General features: G+C 38.3%; 2 protein-coding genes across 4 annotated transcripts; both read right to left on the reverse strand.

Annotated features, from left to right (window-relative positions):
• Positions 1-1,235: 1,235 nt before the first annotated feature.
• On the reverse strand, positions 1,236-6,046 carry gpr45 (G protein-coupled receptor 45). 2 transcript variants are annotated; one of them, XM_027164591.2, is made up of 4 exons: positions 5,534-6,046; positions 5,321-5,418; positions 3,951-3,978; positions 1,236-3,620 (listed from the first exon to the last, which is right to left on the reverse strand). In XM_027164591.2, the coding sequence occupies exon 4, from the start codon at positions 3,521-3,523 to the stop codon at positions 2,405-2,407; it is 1,119 nt and encodes a 372-aa protein (XP_027020392.2). In that variant the 5' UTR covers positions 3,524-3,620; positions 3,951-3,978; positions 5,321-5,418; positions 5,534-6,046; the 3' UTR covers positions 1,236-2,404. The 2 variants fall into 2 exon arrangements, with proteins under 2 accessions (XP_027020392.2, XP_027020393.2); XM_027164592.2 differs by lacking the exon at positions 5,321-5,418.
• Positions 6,047-15,558: 9,512 nt separating this feature from the next.
• pou3f3a (POU class 3 homeobox 3a) lies at positions 15,559-19,746 on the reverse strand. Of its 2 annotated transcripts, none has more exons than XM_027164224.2 (2): positions 17,738-19,746; positions 15,559-17,505 (listed from the first exon to the last, which is right to left on the reverse strand). In XM_027164224.2, the coding sequence occupies exons 1-2, from the start codon at positions 19,038-19,040 to the stop codon at positions 17,459-17,461; spliced, it is 1,350 nt and encodes a 449-aa protein (XP_027020025.1). In that variant the 5' UTR covers positions 19,041-19,746; the 3' UTR covers positions 15,559-17,458. The 2 variants fall into 2 exon arrangements, with proteins under 2 accessions (XP_027020025.1, XP_027020024.1); XM_027164223.2 differs by having other exon boundaries at positions 15,561-17,505; positions 17,778-19,746.
• Positions 19,747-19,762: the final 16 nt, after the last annotated feature.

Consider the following 19,762-nt stretch of genomic DNA (forward strand, 5'->3'; position numbering starts at 1 on the left):
CCAATCAACCTAAAATGCATGTCTTTGGACCGGGGGAAGAAACCGGAGTATCCGGAGGAAACCCCCGAGGCACGGGGAGAACATGCAAACTCCACACACACTAGGCAGAGGCGGGTATCGAACCCCCAACCCTGGAGGTGTGAGGCAAACGTGCTAACCATTAAGCCAGGGGTTCCCAAACTTTTCAGACCGCGACCCCCAACATTAGACTGCTGACGACCCTCTGTTTTCCTCCAACAGCTTGCGAGGATTTGCGCTTTGGTTACAGACTGACAGAGCTAAAACAAAAAGGAACACAATCTATAAACCAATCTATTTTATTAACAAATTATGATAATAAAAAAACCAAATACATCCCATAACTAATGCTTACAGACAGAATACAAACAAGCTGCCTGTAACACACGTACAGCGTTGGCTGCCGCCTTGGAACAATTATAACTTCATACATAATTGTACTGTAATTGTAAATGTATTCACAAAAAACGCCTAATGTGATGGATGGGCGCTGTGCACGGAGCAAAGCAGGTCAACTCTGGTTCAGTTTTGGACTTCGCCACCTGCAGATCATCTTCCACTTTAAGCATTGACTTGTGTTTATTCTTAATGTAAGTGAACGCGGAGAAATTCTTTTCGCATAAATACGTTGAGCCAAATTGCATCAGTACTACATCCAACGGGGCTTTCGACAACTGTGGATATTCCAGCGCGAAAGAAACCCAGAACTCCTTCAGCGTCTTGCCGTCAAATGCCACGTCCTCAGGGTCCGATCGGTTTAAAGTTCTATGAGCGCATCTTCCATATCTGACGCCAGATGATTTGCCGTGGTTACATTGAATGGTGACCTTTTCCAGTCATATTGGTCGGGAACGTCTCCTTCATGGAAATAGTTAGGAAAGTGATCCAAATATTGTGATTGACGCCGCCACTTAACTGTCGGAGTAATCGGAGCAAACAAAGTTTTATTTCTAGTTTATTTTAATCACCCTAAATTTATACTCGCATCATTACAACCTTTTTTAACATATACTTTTTTTTAAATAAATAAATAAAGAAAGAAAGAAAGAAAGAAAGAAAGAAAGAAAGAAAGCAAGCAAGTAAGTAAGTTTCTGGAAATCATCTCGCGACCCCACCACACCCCCCACACACCCCTTACTCCGCGAACCCCCAGGAGGTCGCGACCCCCACTTTGGGAACTGCTGCACTAAGCCACCGTGCACCCATTTTAGTAAATGAATCATATCTGAAGTAGACAACCTTTCAATATATGGATTTAATACATTTTATATAGAAAGTTCAGCATTAAAATCACTGAGTGTGGAAATCAAAATAAATGAATTAAAATTGAATATAAAAGAATATAATGGCATTCAGTACTTGCAAATCTTTTAGCAAAATTTATTTACCACTTTCTCCTGGTCGGTGTTTGATTACGAGACAGAAACATGTTTTTCGTTGGTGAGATGACACCAAGAGAAAAAGCAAACACAGTGCTACCTGTTGTGCCTCCATGCTGGATTCTTATCAAGCTTTAGAGACTGATAAACCTAGAGATGTGAAACATGTGGTAGCTCAGTGGTTAAGGAGTTGGACTACTATATGGATGGTTATGGGTTTGAACCCCAGGTCCACCAAGCTGCCGCTGCTGGGCCCCTGAGCAAGGCCCTTAACCCTCAATTGCATATATAGAAAAAAAAAGTGAGTCACTCATTCTGGATAAGGGCTCCTGCTAAATGCTGTAAACCTGCTCAACAGCAGGAAGCACACCAACAACCAAAGGTTTTCTGATATATTTTATATCCATGATTGGGTTTTAAGAATCTTTATTTACTCAATGCCTATTTCTGTTTCAGCATGCCTTCTATAGAGATGCAAATTTTATGTAATTCCTTTGCACTTATACAACTTCCCTTGAACCACAAGTTTCTATTTAAACTTGCAATATGCAATACTTTCTTAATCATGAGGCGCTGTTGCTTTATTGCATTATTTTATTAAGTATTTCCATTCAGATAACAAAATGTTCAACATATGTTTTATTTGTCAGTGTCCATGGTTTCAATTTGTTGTGATTCTTTCTAAACATAAAAAACAGAATAAAAGGGGCTTCCATTTGCTTGTATTACACTGTATGACAACTATTTAGCTGATGTTGCTTTTTAGTGTTAGGTCATATTAAAAGTCAGGGATTTATTTGCTTAAAAATACAGTCATCTGAAATTAACAGATTATATAATCCACACCTGTAACTGTAAAGGATATTCTATTTTATGCTTTCTGTGTTGTTGAAACGAAGGTGTCAGTGACATTTTTTCACTGAATCATTTGCAAAGTGTTTCTACATTTCAGCTGGACTATGAACAAATTAAAGTGTAACCACATTTCAGTTTAGAAAATTCAAATGTTAAACGGCAGACTGGGTCTCACTGCTACAGATATAAATATTGCTGGGTCGTATGCGCCTGTGACTTCGACCAGGAACTTTGGGGCACAGCCTGCAAGTCTTGGGCATGAAATCTAAACAGGCTTCACGAAATTTGCGGATCCTCCAGCAGTAGATGACAGGGTTAAATACAGCTTTTAGGTAACTGAGCCACAGAGCCCCTATGCTGACTGGATAAAATGCTGGACTGAAGTAGAAGCGGCGACTGAAAACAGCCATTAAGCTCACTACAGTATGAGGCAACCAACACATAGAGAAGCCAATGAATAGGATGAGGATGGTGGTGAAGGCCCTGGTTTTGAAGCTCATGTCCACGTTGACCTGTGGGGGGCGCTGCAGACCTGTAAGACCCAGCTTAAGCCCTGCACAGTCTTCAGCAACATGGGTGTGGATGCGCAACGCATTTCGCCGCACTGTGTTCAGAATGCACATGTAGGAATACAGCATGACACCAAACGGAACAAAGAAAACTGCTACTGCTAACAAAACCATGTAACCCCGTTCTGCCAGTGAGTCACTATATCCCAGGATGCACTGTGGCACCCGTTTTATGACGATACCTGTCCTCCAGCTTATAAGTGATGGAAGTGCCACACAAAAGGAGAGAGCCCATGAAGATGCGATCAGAACTTTGGCACGATGTGGAGTTAACTTGTCCTTCCTCTGCACGATGATGAAAAAGCGATCCACACTGATGATGAGCAAGATGGAGACACCCTCCAGAACAAAGAACCAGTAAAGCGTGACAGACGCTCGGCAGAATCCTACTCCGAAACTCCAGTCAGTGGAGGCCACAGTTACCACAGTGAAAGGCATACACAGCAGAGAGAGCATAATGTCTGAAAAGGCTAGCGTGGCTAGAAGCAGGTTGATAGCTGATCGCATTGCCGGTTTTTGATAGACGATCAAACACACTATTGAATTGCCCAAGAAACCAATGGTGATCATGAATATCATGATGGCAGCTAAAGCCACCCTTATCACAACAGGAATTAAACTAGTCTGAACCTCCTGCAGCTCAGGCTCTGTTGGTCCAGGCAGGCCACATTGTTCCACAGAGCTGGCATTACATACAGACATGGCAGAAGTTACCAGGCAATATCAGTCCATGTTTGAAGAGTCTGCGCTAATTTTTTAACATGGTCCTCTCCTTTTGGCAATCTACAACAAAAATAACCTAAAACAAAAGAGATTATGAGGCTTGTATTTATGTATATTACTACAATTCTGCATATATAATCATCTGATAAATCATAAAGAAGCAGGTCTTCTTTTTTCTATTTTATGTAATTAGTCTAATTTAAATGCATTATTTTGTGTAAGAATTATTAATGTTTATAGTGATTTTGTAAGTTTAGATACATGTCTAATGAAAGTTTCTACAAAGTAACTATGAACATGATGTGTTTTCACAGAGTTACTCTGCGTTTCTTTCTTTTTTTTCCAGGATGTGATACAGACCTAAACACACAGACAGATAAAATACAAATATTTTATGCACACTCACCCAATTGATCCTCCAGTTGCCATGGTTACTGTGATGACAGGAAAGACATTTAAGTGCGAAAGAAAACAACGATTAGAATTCAACACTCCCCTGTCAACCATACTGAGTCAAATACTTTAAAGTTAAAATCCTTAAAGCACCTTTAGAGACTGAACTATGTAAAGCAGATGTTAATAGACTATTTTCCATTTGTATGTGAAGGGGCATTGGAGGGTCGCAACAATTCATCAATGATGTCAGTAAATTCATCAATTAGTTCAACTGATGTAAAGTAGCTGCAAAATAATAGATACACAATCAAAAGTCTTGATTTTTTTAAATAACAGCCTAAATAAATTAGTTATAATTTTGTAAACTGAGCAACACACTGAAGCACCTTACTGTGCTGTAAGATCAGTTACAAATAACGTAATTTTAATCATTTTCTTTTATCACAATTTGGTCCAGTTTATGACTCCATCACACACTGGTACTGTTTAAAGACTATAATATTTATCATGTTATTGTAGCACAAATATGAAATTAAAATAAAAAGATTTTCTACTGGTGGGGTTCTTATCTCATTAGTCTGCTGCAGTTTCCTCTCTTGACTATAACTGTTTTAGATTAGATTAGATGCACTTGATTTTGTCCCAATCTGAAACTGATATACATACATTTTATATATCATTACATTTAGTAATCTACAGACCAACTGAGTATTAAGATGTACTGTTAATTCTTCTACCACTAAGTTAAAGGTACAAAATCTTGTTAGAGATGCAGGCCATTCAAAACAATCCAATAATTAGAGAATTAATCATATGTTGACATTATTTCAGCACCATTTGTATGCACAAGCAGCAGTATGATCCACTTGAATCCACAAGAATATCATCAGAAAGCCACTTAAATCGTTGCTGCATCACGTTATCAACTTGTTGCTTAGATACCAAAGATAATGTTTGGCTTTGTGTAAAGAGACCCACAGCAAACTGATATCAGGAAAACGAGCATGTTTTAATCTGTGTGCATATACAATTTTTTTTTCTCTTCATCAGAAAGATTTAATTGAGATATCTGCAGAAGACATTATTTAAGGCAATCTTTAAGCTAATTTCAACACACACTTTTTTTTTTTTTACTATTTTTTCACTGACCATGACTGACCAGAAGTAGATATAAACAGAATAAAACAATGCAAGGAAAGGCATAGTTTAAAATTCTCTATAACTGTCGTTTTATTCGATTAAAAATGTAATTATCTTAGATTGCTTTATTTAATTTCAAGCAACGCTGTCTGAAGTGTACGCGCTGGCTTTTAATCCAAGTGGCTCGTGACTGCGCATTAAAGACGTGTAGCAGAAGCGCAAACGTGTTTTCTCACTTACGTTGATGTCAAAAAGGCCGCGGAATAAAACAGCTCTCTCAGATTTTTATTCCAAATGAATCCATGCAGTGCATTGTTCTGAATGGATCCTGCTGTACTCTAAACATATGAGACGCCACAGAAAACAATGCAATAATGTAGAAGCCTGGTGCTATGCGCGCATGCACATAACCATTACGCATCACTTCTGCAAAAGGAATAAAACAGACAATACCTCTTTTGCCAACGATATAAAAGAATGTAGATCGTCGTCTTTAACGGCCACTTGTCTGTTTAGCTATACAAAGCTAAGAAGTCTCTCTCTCTCTCTCTCTCTCTCTCTCTCTCTCTCTCTCTCTCTCTCTCTCTCTCTCACACACACACACACACACACACACACACACACACACACACACACACACACACACACACACACACACGTATCACAGCTCCATCAGTCTACATTAGTCCTGTCCCATCGCTTAGCAGCATGTGTCTTGTTTAAAACTGCCTTCTCTTCAAAGAGATCTTCCTTCAGCCTAACTAACCGAGGCTCATCATTTACATATAACAGTATACTATTAGTCACTATAAAAAGACATGCGTGGGCCGTTTACGCGCCAGCGTTCACTTAACGTGAATAAACAAGTGCATATCATCTATTTACGACACTGGAGAACCTGAACCATTGGCTATCACACCTGATGGCTGTCACTAGGGAAACCATTCAGTGTCCATCCAGTCCATGAAACTGTCAGTCGTACACTTTGTACCTTCTGACGTCACACTGAGACCCACACAGCATGATTCACACACGCGCGCGCACACACGCACACACATACGAGCTAACGCACACACAGTTCCCACACACAAGCCCTATGATCACGCTGTCAAGTGATTTAAAATGATCTCAAGTTTTAATTATGAGTTTTAATTATGGAGCGCAAATTAAGTGCTTAAATATGAATGCAAAATTTTATTAAGGGAATGTGCTGAAATCTTAAACTAATGATAACCCTACATTATATCTCAGGGGTTTCATTACCTTATATTACACTGTTATTTTAGCAGAGACTAAATAAGCAATTGTATATGGTCAATTCCCTTCAATGCACTAATATCAAATGCATAGCTAGCAGGTTATCTTGCATTTAATATCTAGCTATCCAGTTAGAAATATAGATATATTTCAACTTTAAATATCTATATTTTTTTACGTTAACCAGTGTAACACTAGTGGTTAGCATGTTTACATTGTAGCACCATGGTGTGGGGTTTAATTCTCCCCTCTTCCCTGTGTGTGTGTGTGTGTGTGTGTGTGTGTGTGTGTGTGTGTGTGTGTGTGTGTGTGTGTGTGTGTGTGTGTGTGTGTGTGTGTGTATGTGGTGTTTGCATGTTCTCACTATGGGGTTTCCTCTGGGTGCTCTGGTTTCCTCCCCTGATTGGCATCTAATTGTCAGTAGCATGCACCCAAAATACTGTGGGATATCATGAGTGCTATAGACTCCCTGTGATCCTGTGTAGGATAAGTGGTAAAGAAAATGGATAGATAGATTTTGATGAAGAACTACTGTAAAGACCAAATGTGTATGTGAACACACCTTTGGTGAAATAGACTAATACAGATTAAATACAGACTAAAAGAAAAAAATATATATACCATTATATTATCAGTACAATTACATGACATTATATATGCATTATATATATATATATATATATATATATATATATATATATATATATATATATATATATATATATATTTAGGTATGATGCTGTGGATTTATAATTTTACAGCTCAAACCTTTTTTAAAAAAAATATTCTTTATAATTTATTATATTTCATTCTCCTTAAAATTTCATCCACCTAAAAAAACAACCTGTGATTTTTGTATTTTATTTGTTTTGTGGCAAAAAGCATATAAATGGGACCAATACAGAGGTACAATCTTTATTACAAACAAACAAACAAACAAACAAATAAATAAATAAGATATACTACTCCTATAAAAAGCTGTCATTATATTCCTGACCAGAAGATGGCCATGTTGTCTAAGTAAAATTCATTCCTCTTCACTACAGTACATTCTCGGTTTGAATGGGCCATGGGTATTTATCATATGACAATAATGATTCACCATTATTCACCATTATGTCTCCAAATTGGTTGTTCCTTATTTAGCATTTTATATATTCAGAAAAACAAAACCTGCTCTAGTGAACACACATAAATGAACACTGACGGTATTAATGAAAGCAATCTTGTACTTTCCAGATAAGAGAATTTCAATTTATCATGCATGTGAAATAACTGTACAGAAAGGGATCAAAGAAAGTTATATTTCACCAAGATGCACTGTAGTACAACCACCAACAGAACTAAAACTTGTCAAATTAAATGTAAAACATATTGTTGTTGTTGTTGTTGTTGTTGTTATTATTATTATTATTATTATTATTATTATTATTATTATTATTATTATTATTATTATTGTTGTTGTTGTTGTTGTTGTTGTTGTTGTTGTTGTTGTTCCAGGGTACCAGGGTAAAAATCTCTTTCACTAGCAAATCATGACATTGAAGGCAGTACTGTAGTTTATACAGAATACATTACAACACAGAAGATGGATAATTGCAATTAATTGCACTTGCTGGTGTGCTGTGTGTTTTTCTTCTAGACATTCACTGCATCAGTGATAAATTCCACAGTGTTTTACGATGGCCATCTTGATTCTTCTTTTGTGAATTTGTTAAAAACATCATACTGTACATCAGTGAATGAGTGACAGTGAATTTAGACCTGTTATCCACACATCTGAGGCCCTTATATTCTGGCTAATGCAGAATTATTTTTAACACCACTGCAGTTTACCTACTAAGATGAGAGAGCTTCTGAGGATATAAATAAAATGACATTTTAACGGCCACTTGTCTGTTTAGCTATACAAAGCTAAGAAGTCTCTCTCTCTCTCTCTCTCTCTCTCTCTCTCTCTCTCTCTCTCTCTCTCTCTCTCTCTCTCTCTCTCTCTCTCTCTCTCTCTCTCTCTCATCTGTATAGCCCCCCTAACACCAAATCTTCATAGATGTATATTCAGAATTGTATACAGTCACCCAGAGAAATGCTGCTCAATCAGTTCTGTTCTGTTCATTAGCACTGTGTAATACTCTAGACAGCCACAGAAGAAACTTGAACTGAGTGTGACCAAGATCTCATGTTCAGATGACTCCAGTCAGTACATCAGAAAAAGGCCCATAAAGATAATCTCTGACCCCTTTTACCTAACACACCACTTATTACCTTTACCACTGGTGGTAATAATTGCAATATGTTTCATACGCAATTTATCTGCACAACTTGCTTTACACAGTAACCATTTACGATAGACGTTGAGCCCCTCCAGCTTGTCACTGGCATCGTTTAGAATTGTGCATGATTGTACATGAATGTACATTTGTTAATACTGTGGTATATTAAATGTAAAATATTTAATACTATGTGAAAAAAAAAACTTTTTCTTTACCAGACAGTTTAATTTACAAAGATCATCAGTGCTTACTTACAAAATATTTATTTGATTTCTGCCATTTGTTGGACTCTCATTATGCTGAATGAGTATAATCAAAACAACTGTGTGTTGAATGGGCTAGAAAATATCCTCCAGAAACTGGTCTGCCAGAGGCCACTGTGTGTTTTGATTGACTCTGTATACTTTTGACCCTAACCATGCTTCAGTATATGACAACTTGGGCAGGAGAACTGGTTGAATGGACAGGTGCCCACTCTACTTCCCGTCTGTCCAACACTGAGCTGCACATTACACCACCTGCTGATTTTAACATTCGGCTTCCTGCCTGCCATCATGTATCTGGCAGCACCATGCTTAGAGTCACTTTCATTTAGGCATGCCCTCTCTTAACGAGTCTATTCATTAACAAGCAGTAGGTGGAGGGTATAAACGACTGGAGGTAACGGGAAATCGAAACAAATCGGCAGGCCAGATCAATTAGGGGCAAAATTTCTGCACTGTAAATGAATGGATGATTAAAGGCTGATAACAGAATCCATGCTGATTCTTGTTAACTTCAATTCAACACTCTCCAGATGCTGGGAGTGTGAACCCAGGTTGGACATTACTTGAATGAAATGAATATACTGGAATTTATATTATGCTTTGCCACAAAATATCTGTACAATACCCTTCAGAATACCCTGAAACTACTAAATACTAACAATTACTACTGTTGCGACCTACTTTTTCACTAAAAATATAAAAATGTACTTTAATGATCTATTGAAGTTTAAGGCTATATTCATTAAAGGGTTATCTCCATATAATATGTCTAATATAGTTTATTAATACATTTATTTAGTTATTGATTGTACATACATTTACATATTTATCTGCATTTGTTTATTTACACATCTATTATTTGCACTTCTGGTAGATGCAAAACAGCATGTCATAGAACATAACCCAACACTGACGAATTCTTAACTCTGACAGATCAAGATTCTTCCCTGCTTTGGCATATAGGTGGTGGAATAAACGTCCCCTATGGGTCTGAACAGTTGCGTTAGTGACAGTCGTCAAATGATGAACTTGTAACTCTTCATGAAGTGCTTAAATTAGCACGTTAATTTGTTAATATATTACGTCTTTGAGTTTTCAGACTGACTGCAATCTTAGTCTGGACCTTGTGAACCAGTTCCAAGATGAATTAATTGACAAAGACTTCAAAGCATTTCTGTTAAATATCATAAATATAAATGTAAATGTAGAAAGCTACAGGTTTACAATTTTAGTTCAGATACAGTTTGAGTTCACTGATTCATTTGTTTAAAAGTTGCCTCTGGATAGTTAGCTGGTTAAAATTCTACTTGGGTATGTGCTTGTAATAAAACTTTGGCTTCAATATATGTGAAATTCTGTTATGTTGGTTGGTCTTCCACATATTGCTGTTAAGAAATACACCTCATTCTGCTTTCTCGGGTAGCTGTTTTTATATAAAATAAGAGCACTGAATAGTAATTTTTGTTTCCTCGGTCAAGTATTGCATCCCTTTGTCCTCTTTTGAAGCCACAATGAAATGAAAGGTCAAATTCACACAGCCTCGTCTCATCAATGTAATCTAAATTTCTGTTTTTAATCCCATCAAAATAACTTCTTAAAAGGGTGAGTAGAGGAAAGAAAACATTATCAGTCATCATCCTAGGATTTTCTGCTCATGTATTCTGAACTATACGCTGCCTTTTATGATTTCATAAATTGTACAGTTTGTACAGTTACTGTTTGAAATACATTATAAAGGTTTGGGAGAGAGATAAAAGGCGTTATCCCCTCTTATATTTGTTGACATTTTAACCAATATGAGGACCTGTTTCGTTTTGTTATTTGTGGCAATCCATGCTATTTTCAACTGTTCGTTTCTAAATGCCTTTATAAATTATACACATTTTTTAAGCCTTTTTACAATGCCCTGTCTGTGTCGCAGTTTATACTTGAGTCCATAAGGGATAAATCACATTTAAGCATGACAGTGGTGTTCAGTGCAATCTTATTATCCATGCCACTGACTGCTAAAGCTATTAGAAAATAAGAGTGCAGTGCCCATTGAAGGGGATAACTACTCTTACTACCTCAGTGGTTCACAGCAGAAACCTTTCAGTATAGCAGAAAAAACGTTATATCTTATAAGGCTTATATCTACTCTGTAAACTCATGGGTATCCAATGCATGAATCCTGCAAATCTGTTACTGAGAGTAGTCTTGCTTGGGTTTTCTCATAATAGCAATGCAGAGTAAGAGATCCTTACATGATATATTACTACACAGTATTTAAGTTCTTGACATTTTCCATCAAACAAAAACTTCAAATTGAGTGTGTATAAAGTTACTCTCACTATTTCAAGTGGGCAAATGTCTGCATTTAAGTGAAGGTCTTCTATTTGTTCACTATGTGAGCTGTAACCTCATCATAATTACATCATTATGTACACATATCCTGCTAAATGTTGTCATACACCAGAGTTTTGGATCAGCTTACAATTATCCACACTGTCGCAATTCAATTAAGTAAAATGAACAAGGTCATTGCATTTTTTTTACGTAATATGTGATAAAGTGTTATGGTGTGTGATACCATATTTGAGGCTCTAAATAGATTAATGATCCTGATGTTTGGATATCTCAGACATCTAGTATTTACATATTTAACACTGATCTGCTTTACATGGCACAGAGGGCAATGAGGTTAAAAGGTGGAACCAGTTTAGCTGTCAGAACACTTCAGATGGACTATAGTTCACAGCAACCCCAATCAGGTTAATCAGTGTTTGTTTCCTGTGGAGCTCCAAGTCTAGGTTTACAATGTGGCAATAATTAACAGTGAGCACAGGATAGCAGCAAAGCAGCCCTGCTATGAATATAGCAAATGTTAGAGTATTTCTTTGTGTATGAGAGTGAGAAACACAGAGAGAGAGAGAGAGAGAGAGAGAGAGAGAGAGAGAGAGAGAGAGAGAGAGAGAGAGAGAGAGAGAGAGAGAGTGCTATAGTTTGCAATGTGTTTTACTTTGCTGTTTTTGTGAGTGAATGATACATTTATACTAATGTGTGGGAGCGCATATTTCCATAAAACTGTGTCCCATTGAACGAGCACTATACGCGTATACATGCTGTTTTTCCTCCACTGGGAGTTTTTTTTATCGTATCACTTTAATGGTAGAGCCTAAATAGCAGGATTAGCACATGATGCACAATAACCATCTAGTCTTCATCACTTCTGCACAAGGTTTGCAGAACAATTACCAGCAATTAAACGACTGCCAGTTATATAAAGAGATAATTACGTCCTTGGTGTATTGCACCAATTAACTACTTTTATTTCATCCTCCAAACTCTCTGATTTGCAATGTGTGGCTTGTTTCAAACCGCTTAAACAACAGGAATTCTTGCAATTGTCCCTTTTGAATGTAGATAAGAGTATATGATAGTGCAGAAAATAAAAGTCTTCTCATGTCTGTGACAGGTTTTTTGTTGATTTGTTTTTAACTATGCCATTTTGTTTTCGTCTAATTATCGTGATTATGCTGTCCCAGGAAAATACTATCAGTGAAGTGACATTTGGAGTCTGGCACCTGAATAGACCATCATTTTATATAACATGTTTAAGGGCATCTGATTGGATTTTAAATTCATTTTGTCAGGTTTTACATCTTGGTGATCTTTGTTTTCTTGTTTTTCTAAGAGCTACATGATTTTGAGAGACATGTCACATTTTTTTAAGCTGTAAACAAATTTGTGGTCATGCTGCTCATCCTCCTTGTCCTTTTTAGGATTTCGATACAAGCTATGATGTTTGTCCATATCCAATTGGCTTTAAACTCTTGTAGATGTATTGTTATGTTTAATAAGTTATTACTTGTCTCCAGTAGGAATGAGATGCTTGCATAATGCCATTTCTAGTTTTGTATACCTCAAGGGCATAATGGCTAACTCCAAATACCTGTGTCCAAATGTAAGTAATCTATTAAACCACAGAGCCCACAGACTATTTCCTCTCTGCCTCAAATCCTCCACTTAATGTGATAGCCACAGCAAAAGCTAGAAAACCTTTCACCTCATTCTTTGCTTCTTTGCCTTTTATTACTCCCCATTTTTCTTTGCCTTGTGTGTTTCCTTTCCCACATACTTCATGTAGCAAGCCAAAACATATGCATGTTGGCAGATGTGTTACTTGAGTTATTTATTTATTGGACAGCTATTTACCTTAAAGATTTCATGCATTTGTCTTCTATAAACTTATTGGTCAAATGAAACTTTACTGTGTGCAGAATGTTTTTTTTTTTTTTTTTTTTGTGCAGCCTCTCAACTGTTCCAGGGACTGATCGGAGGCACTGATGCGTTTGGTCCTTAGCTCCCAAATACAGGGCATGCTGTGACATGCTGTCACCTTGGCAGTCACACTGTTGGGGTGAGATGCCCGCTGGGCCTGATGGACTCTTCCAGGCTTTGTGCCATGGACTTATGGCAGGTGCTTGACACCAGTCTCATGGCCCCTGACAGGGTCTGTTTCAGGATTTGAATTCCCAGACATTCCAATAGCATAAACATTAACATTTCTAAATTACATGGGTACCTTTTTATGTCAAAAAAAAAAAAAGATTTCTAACAAGCAAGGAGTTTACTTAAAGCATCATTAAACAGATCACTGTCACTGACTGACAGAACTAACAGGTAACCCACACTACACTCTCTCCAGAAAAGATAATCTTCACTTTACAGTGCTTCTGGAAAACTTCATTTCCAAGTTTAAGTATCAAGGCTTTTCCACAAGACCTATTTTTTACGTCTTCGTTTCTTTTCAGTACTGATTAAGATTGAGCCTACACAGACTGCAAACACAAAGCCAGTGAGAAGACAACATTAAGGCAGGTAAAGTTTACTTTATGCGTATTTCAGCGAGAGAGAGCACTTATTTTCATACGATATGTCCAAAAGATGGCGCTAAACAAAAACAGTAGTTCTCTATGCTGTAACATAAATACAAACTAAATCCCCGTTTCTTGTTTTTTTTAAATATTCTTTCTTTTATGTGTTTATTAAATATTCGATATAATAAAGTGTCCGGCTGTAGAAAAGAAAACAAGCCGCAGGTTCCACGACTGAAAAGTTCAGAACTTTTCTTTATGAGATCTCAAACATCTAAACATCTAAATCTGATCCATGCCATCAAGTGTGAGATTTAACAACAACTACATTTATTTATTTATTTATTTATTTATTTATTTATTTATTTATTTATTTATTTATTTATTTTTACTGTTTATAGATATATCCTGGTTTAAAAACTGACAGAAATAAGTACTGAGTGAGTTACTTTGAGCAGAACTTTATGGATTCATTTAGAACTGTTGTGACGAAGAAACACACATTTATAGACAAATTGCTACGGCAAAAACACGTAGTAGAAGTTTTAATACTAACACTACTACTACTACTACTACTACTACTACTACTACTACTACTACTAATAATAATAATAATAATAATAATAATAATAATAATAATAATAATAATAATATAACATGATTATTGTTATAGCTGTTTTTTGTGGTTATAAGAAACAACGTATAAGCAACAACAGCATTATTATTATTAGCATTATTATTATCATTTTATTATTGATAATAATAATAATAATAATAATAATAATAATAATAATAATAATAATAATAATAATAATAATAATAATAATGTGTTCATTGAATAGCAATGCTACAATAAATCCCATCTTGTCTGAGCGCTGAAAAAAAATCCCATTCACACACACACACACACACACACACACACACACACACACACACACACACAAGACTTGAGAGTTATACTTTATACACACACACACACACACACACACACACACACACACACACACACACACACACACACACACACACACGTGTGTGTGTGTGTGTGTGTGTGTGTGTGTGTGTGTGTGTGTGTGTGTGTGTGTGTGTGTGTGTGTGTGTGTGTCTACAGTATAACGCTCCAGTCGCGCCAAATTTGAGCACAGGTTGAATTCCGTTGCCATGCAACCGGTGTGTATTAAATCATCCGCGAAATTTAAACGAGTGTGTGTGTGTGTGTGTGTGTGTGTGTGTGTGTGTGTGTGTGTGTGTGTGTGTGTGTGTGTGTGTGTGTGTGTGTGAGAGAGAGAGAGAGAGAGAGAGAGAGAGAGAGAGAGAGAGAGAGAGAGAGAGAGAGAGAGAGAGAGAGAGAGATTTTAGATGAATAGTCAAACAAAAGTTCTCAAAGAAAACAGAAAAATTGCTTCTGGAGTTTAGACGACAGACTGGGGAACCTGGGGAAAGCGTGTGGTGCCTCCTATTCCGAATCTACCAGAGAATAATATACAAACAAAATACGAGGAAAACAAAAAATGGTGAGCAAGTAGTTCACGTATATACATAAATATATATATGTGTGTGTGTGTGTGTGTGTGTGTGTGTGTGTGTGTGTGTCTGCACGAAGAGTAGGCCTTGATTTTAAAATAACAGCTCTTTAGACAGCGCTTTCACACTGCAATCTGATAGAAGGATGTGGGTCCTCTTGCACTCAGTAAGCTACGTGGCAGGCATACGGATTTACACGCGCGCGCACACACACACACACACACACACACACACACACACACACACACACACACACACACACACACACACACACACACACACACACACACACACACACACAGAGACCTTCACTCCTGCAGCAGAACAGCGTTGAAGTTACGTCACCTCGCTTTTATTCTTTAAGCGCAGTAAACTGGCCTTTATATTCTCAGATGGCCAATGAAGACTCAAAAATAATGACTGGAAAAAACTGTCATTATTCCGCCACCTTTAGCGTATTTCATGTTGTAATGCTGACAAAAATATTTCATGCGTAATTACTGTCAAATAAACAAGTCTCATTCTAATCAGTCTGCATGATCGCTAAATAGTGAGCAAATATCAGTCAGCTATTAAATCGGGCGCAATAATAAATGCTGTGCATGTGATATGTGGATAGAAAAAATAAACTATATAGTGATCAATTAAACTTAAAGATAGTAATAAAAGCTACTTGCATGGAACCTACTGTAAGACTGTTGTAACTCGAAAGAATTCGGTGTGTATTGTAACCAGTGATCATCGAATATATTTCGAAATATGAATGATTCAAAAATAAGCAGGGATTTCAATTAAATCATTAGATTTCCAGCGCTTTAAAATGGTCCACTTTGTCTCGCGCGTCCCAGGCACTGATGATAAAGCTCCCAAACTGTATAAGGCTTAGAAATAAAAAATAATGCTAAATGCTGCGTATTTAATACATTTGTCCAAATAATAAATTTGACATTGTAAATAATTAAGCATTGTAAATAATTTGCATGAAAAATTTCTGAAAGCTTGTTACACTGAAGACAAATTAAATATAGACAAAAAACAGCCAAAATATATTATGTAGCCAAAAAATTGATTGTTTTTCAATTTAATGAATATCACCCTATCTGTGAGTATGAGTAAATAATTTGCATCATTTCAAACCTACGTACAAACATTAGAATTTAGTTTTCTTATTACATATTTCATATCTCCAATTTAATTGCATTCAGACCATCCATGCGATGTTCATAGAGGCCAAGGGTCGATATGGAGAAAATGTACGAGTTCCTCATAAAAGTCTAAAAAAAAAAAGCCGATTTCCACCAACATATTAATTAAATTTATCGCATTCTGCGTCCTGAAAGTAAAAAAACCCACAGCGATGTGTTAAATTTATCATATTTATTGTTCTCAATCACCTCTGACTGGATCAATACTGAACTTAAATAACAATCACAGGAAAAAAAAAATAAAAATGTTGTCAGCCTATCAAATTTATCAATGTGCTGTTTTGTAGGCAATTTTAATAACCACTGTGGCAGCCTAACTGTATAGATTTCGTAATTAAAGCAGGAGATGAGAAGGATGTACATGAAATGCTACTTCTATAAAAGAAAGTTTACATCTGGCAACATTTCGGGAACTTCATGAAATACTCCAAAGGTGTGATTTCAGTAAAAAATATAAAGCAAATTGATCACCACTGAGAATTCATATTGTCAAATGTATACAGATTTATCAAAATCGGCCAAAACTACTGCATGGAAATAGCAGTAAGGAAAAGGGATCAAGCACACAATTAATCAGCCGAAAACCCCCAAAAAGTGTCCACAGAGAGGACGATTAAGTGCATTTTAAAAATCTTTTCCTGTGTGAAAACTATTCACAGAAGTCCGGTCCTCAAAAGAAAATCAATGAAATAGAAAAACTGTAGTTTTGTCATACATCAGGTCTTCAAAAAGAGATGATTCTGGTGAGAACTTTAGCCAGATAAAACAATTAGATTTCGTTTTAACGAATATTATAATTCCTCAGTTTGGAAAGGCGACGACGCATCAGTTCGTTTGACTTCATTTGGTGGTTCTGTTTAAGTTTGTCAGTCATTTCACTCAAGTCTTTCGAGTGTGATCCAAAAACATCTGGTTGGGTTTTTGCTTATGGTTGTGCTGTCAGTTCACCAAAATGAGCTGGCGATAGGAGCACGAAGTTATGTCCACCTGGTCGTCGGGTTCATCTTTCAAACTTGCATCTTTTAAGCAATCTACCACAAAGCTCTCCTGAAACACAGAGCAGAGACAGTCATTTAAACTTAGGGAACATACTGGGGATGATCAGGCAGAATTTAAAGATGATTTTCAAGGATTATATGTGAGGGTTTTTTTTCGTAAATGCTCAAGTGTAAATTCTCGCATACTGTCATTTAAACTGGTAGGTTTTTTCTGGATAATGTTCATCCAGTTAACTGAAGTGTACATGGGGAAAATCAGTTCTATGTCTCAGTGAACATACGTTTGCAGTCCATGGACGGGGGCGGTGTGTCTGCACTCACGTTGACGACCTGAGAGTACACGTCCTCCGGCGTCTGGCCTACACCAGGCGGTGTCATCCTCTTCTCCTTCTGCCTCCGGTTGCAGAACCAAACACGAACCACCTCCTTTTCCAGCTGCAGACTGTCCGCCAGTGAGGTGATCTCCTGCGCAGAAGGTTTGGGACATTTGAGGAAGTGGCTCTCCAAGGCCCCCTTAACGCTCACCTCGATGGAGGTGCGCTTCTTGCGCTTGCGGCCCTGTGCCGCTATTTTGTCGATGCTTGTAGGGCTGCCGGTGCTCGAATCGGCCTCCTCCAGCCACTTGTTCAGCAATGGCTTGAGCTTGCACATGTTCTTGAAGCTAAGCTGCAGTGCCTCGAACCTGCAGATGGTGGTCTGCGAGAAAACGTTGCCGTAGAGTGTGCCGAGAGCCAAGCCGACGTCGGCTTGCGTGAAGCCGAGCTTGATGCGTCGCTGCTTGAACTGCTTGGCAAACTGCTCGAGGTCGTCGGAGGTCGGTGTATCCTCGTCTGAGTGCGAGTCGTGGCTGTTCACGCCGCCGTGGTGCTGTGCGTGAGGATGGTGCGCGTGTTGCTGCTGCTGGTGTTGGTGATGGTGAGGATGATGATGATGGTGGTGGTGATGATGGTGGCTGCCGTGGTCCATTTCGGGCGATTCGCCGCGCATCAGACCAGGATGAACCAAACTACTGGTGGGATTCAGCATCCCGTTGACGGTGAACGCACCTGGTTGAGAGTAAATGAGAGACTGCTGAGATTGCTGCTGACCCGCGGTTATGGTGCTGATGTGCGCCGCCGCCGTGGTGCCAACCCATGCGCTTTGGTGCGCCTGGTGAGCTCCGTGAGAACCCCGGTGGTGCAGCGAGGTACCGGAGTGAAGATCGTCTCGGTTTGAAGCACTCTTGACATCCTGCTGCTGCGGGCTGCCCGCCATTCCCACGGGACTAGTAGACCAAGGCGATCCGGCTTCGGCTGCTGCTGCTGCAGCTGCAGCTGCCGCGGCGGCAGCGGCATGAGGCAGTGAGGTGACCCACTGATGAGCATGGCTTAGCATGTGGCCCCCATTACTCGCCGCCATGGCTCCTTGCATAAATTCGCTCTGAACCATTTTGCCCGCGGGATCTCCTCTGTATCCGGCTGATACTGAAGTAACGGCAGCGCTCCCAGGCTGCATGCCACCTCCGGAATCTGAGTGCACGACCGAGCCTGATGTGGAGAGAATGCTGTTGCTGGCCAGGTAGGGATTGGAAGCCGCTGTGGCCATCCCCACTTCCCACTTCGAACAAGTCTACTTATTATTCCTCCTCCCTGTATTTCCGTAACTTTTTCCAGCCCTCGATGTAGCGCTCAGTTTCATGAATTATTCACCCTGGAAAACTATTATTGGTATTTTAGATTCATACGACGAGAACTTGGTAATTAAAGATCCATTAAATGTTAGAGAGAGCAAGTACTTTTAAAATAGAAATCCATATTTTGCAAGAAAAAAATAAAAACACTAAAAAAACAACAAATGTTCATTCCTTTCATAAAGTCATAATTCTTATTATTTTGATTAAAATGCTTTAAAACAGGTTTGTAGTCATAATAACCGCACAGAGGAAAAGCCTTGCGTCCCGTATGCACTGACTCAAGGTCCCGATCACGTAAATCCCACATGGAAGCACATCGTGTGCAGATACCTTTACTCAGTCATGGAGACCTCGGGATGATTCTCGCTTTGTAAACTTCCAGCTTGTCCCGTCAGCCGCTGTCTGTCTTTGCTTCTCACTTTTCCTTGGTCCTCATATTTCATCCACTAACATGCTCCACCTGATTTAAACCATAAATCCATGTAATCGTGCCTAAATGATATTAATTTATGCGCATTTGATGAGAAATTCCACACTTCTTTCCCTTTCTCCCTCCTCGCTTGTCCTCTGACAGTTTGATGCGCTCCTCCCTCTGCGCCGGAGACTACGCGAGTGTTTACGTTCAGCTTGGCGT

The sequence above is a fragment of the Tachysurus fulvidraco genome, chromosome 6 (genome assembly GCF_022655615.1).
Source record: "Tachysurus fulvidraco isolate hzauxx_2018 chromosome 6, HZAU_PFXX_2.0, whole genome shotgun sequence".
Taxonomy (NCBI): Eukaryota; Metazoa; Chordata; class Actinopteri; order Siluriformes; family Bagridae; genus Tachysurus; species Tachysurus fulvidraco.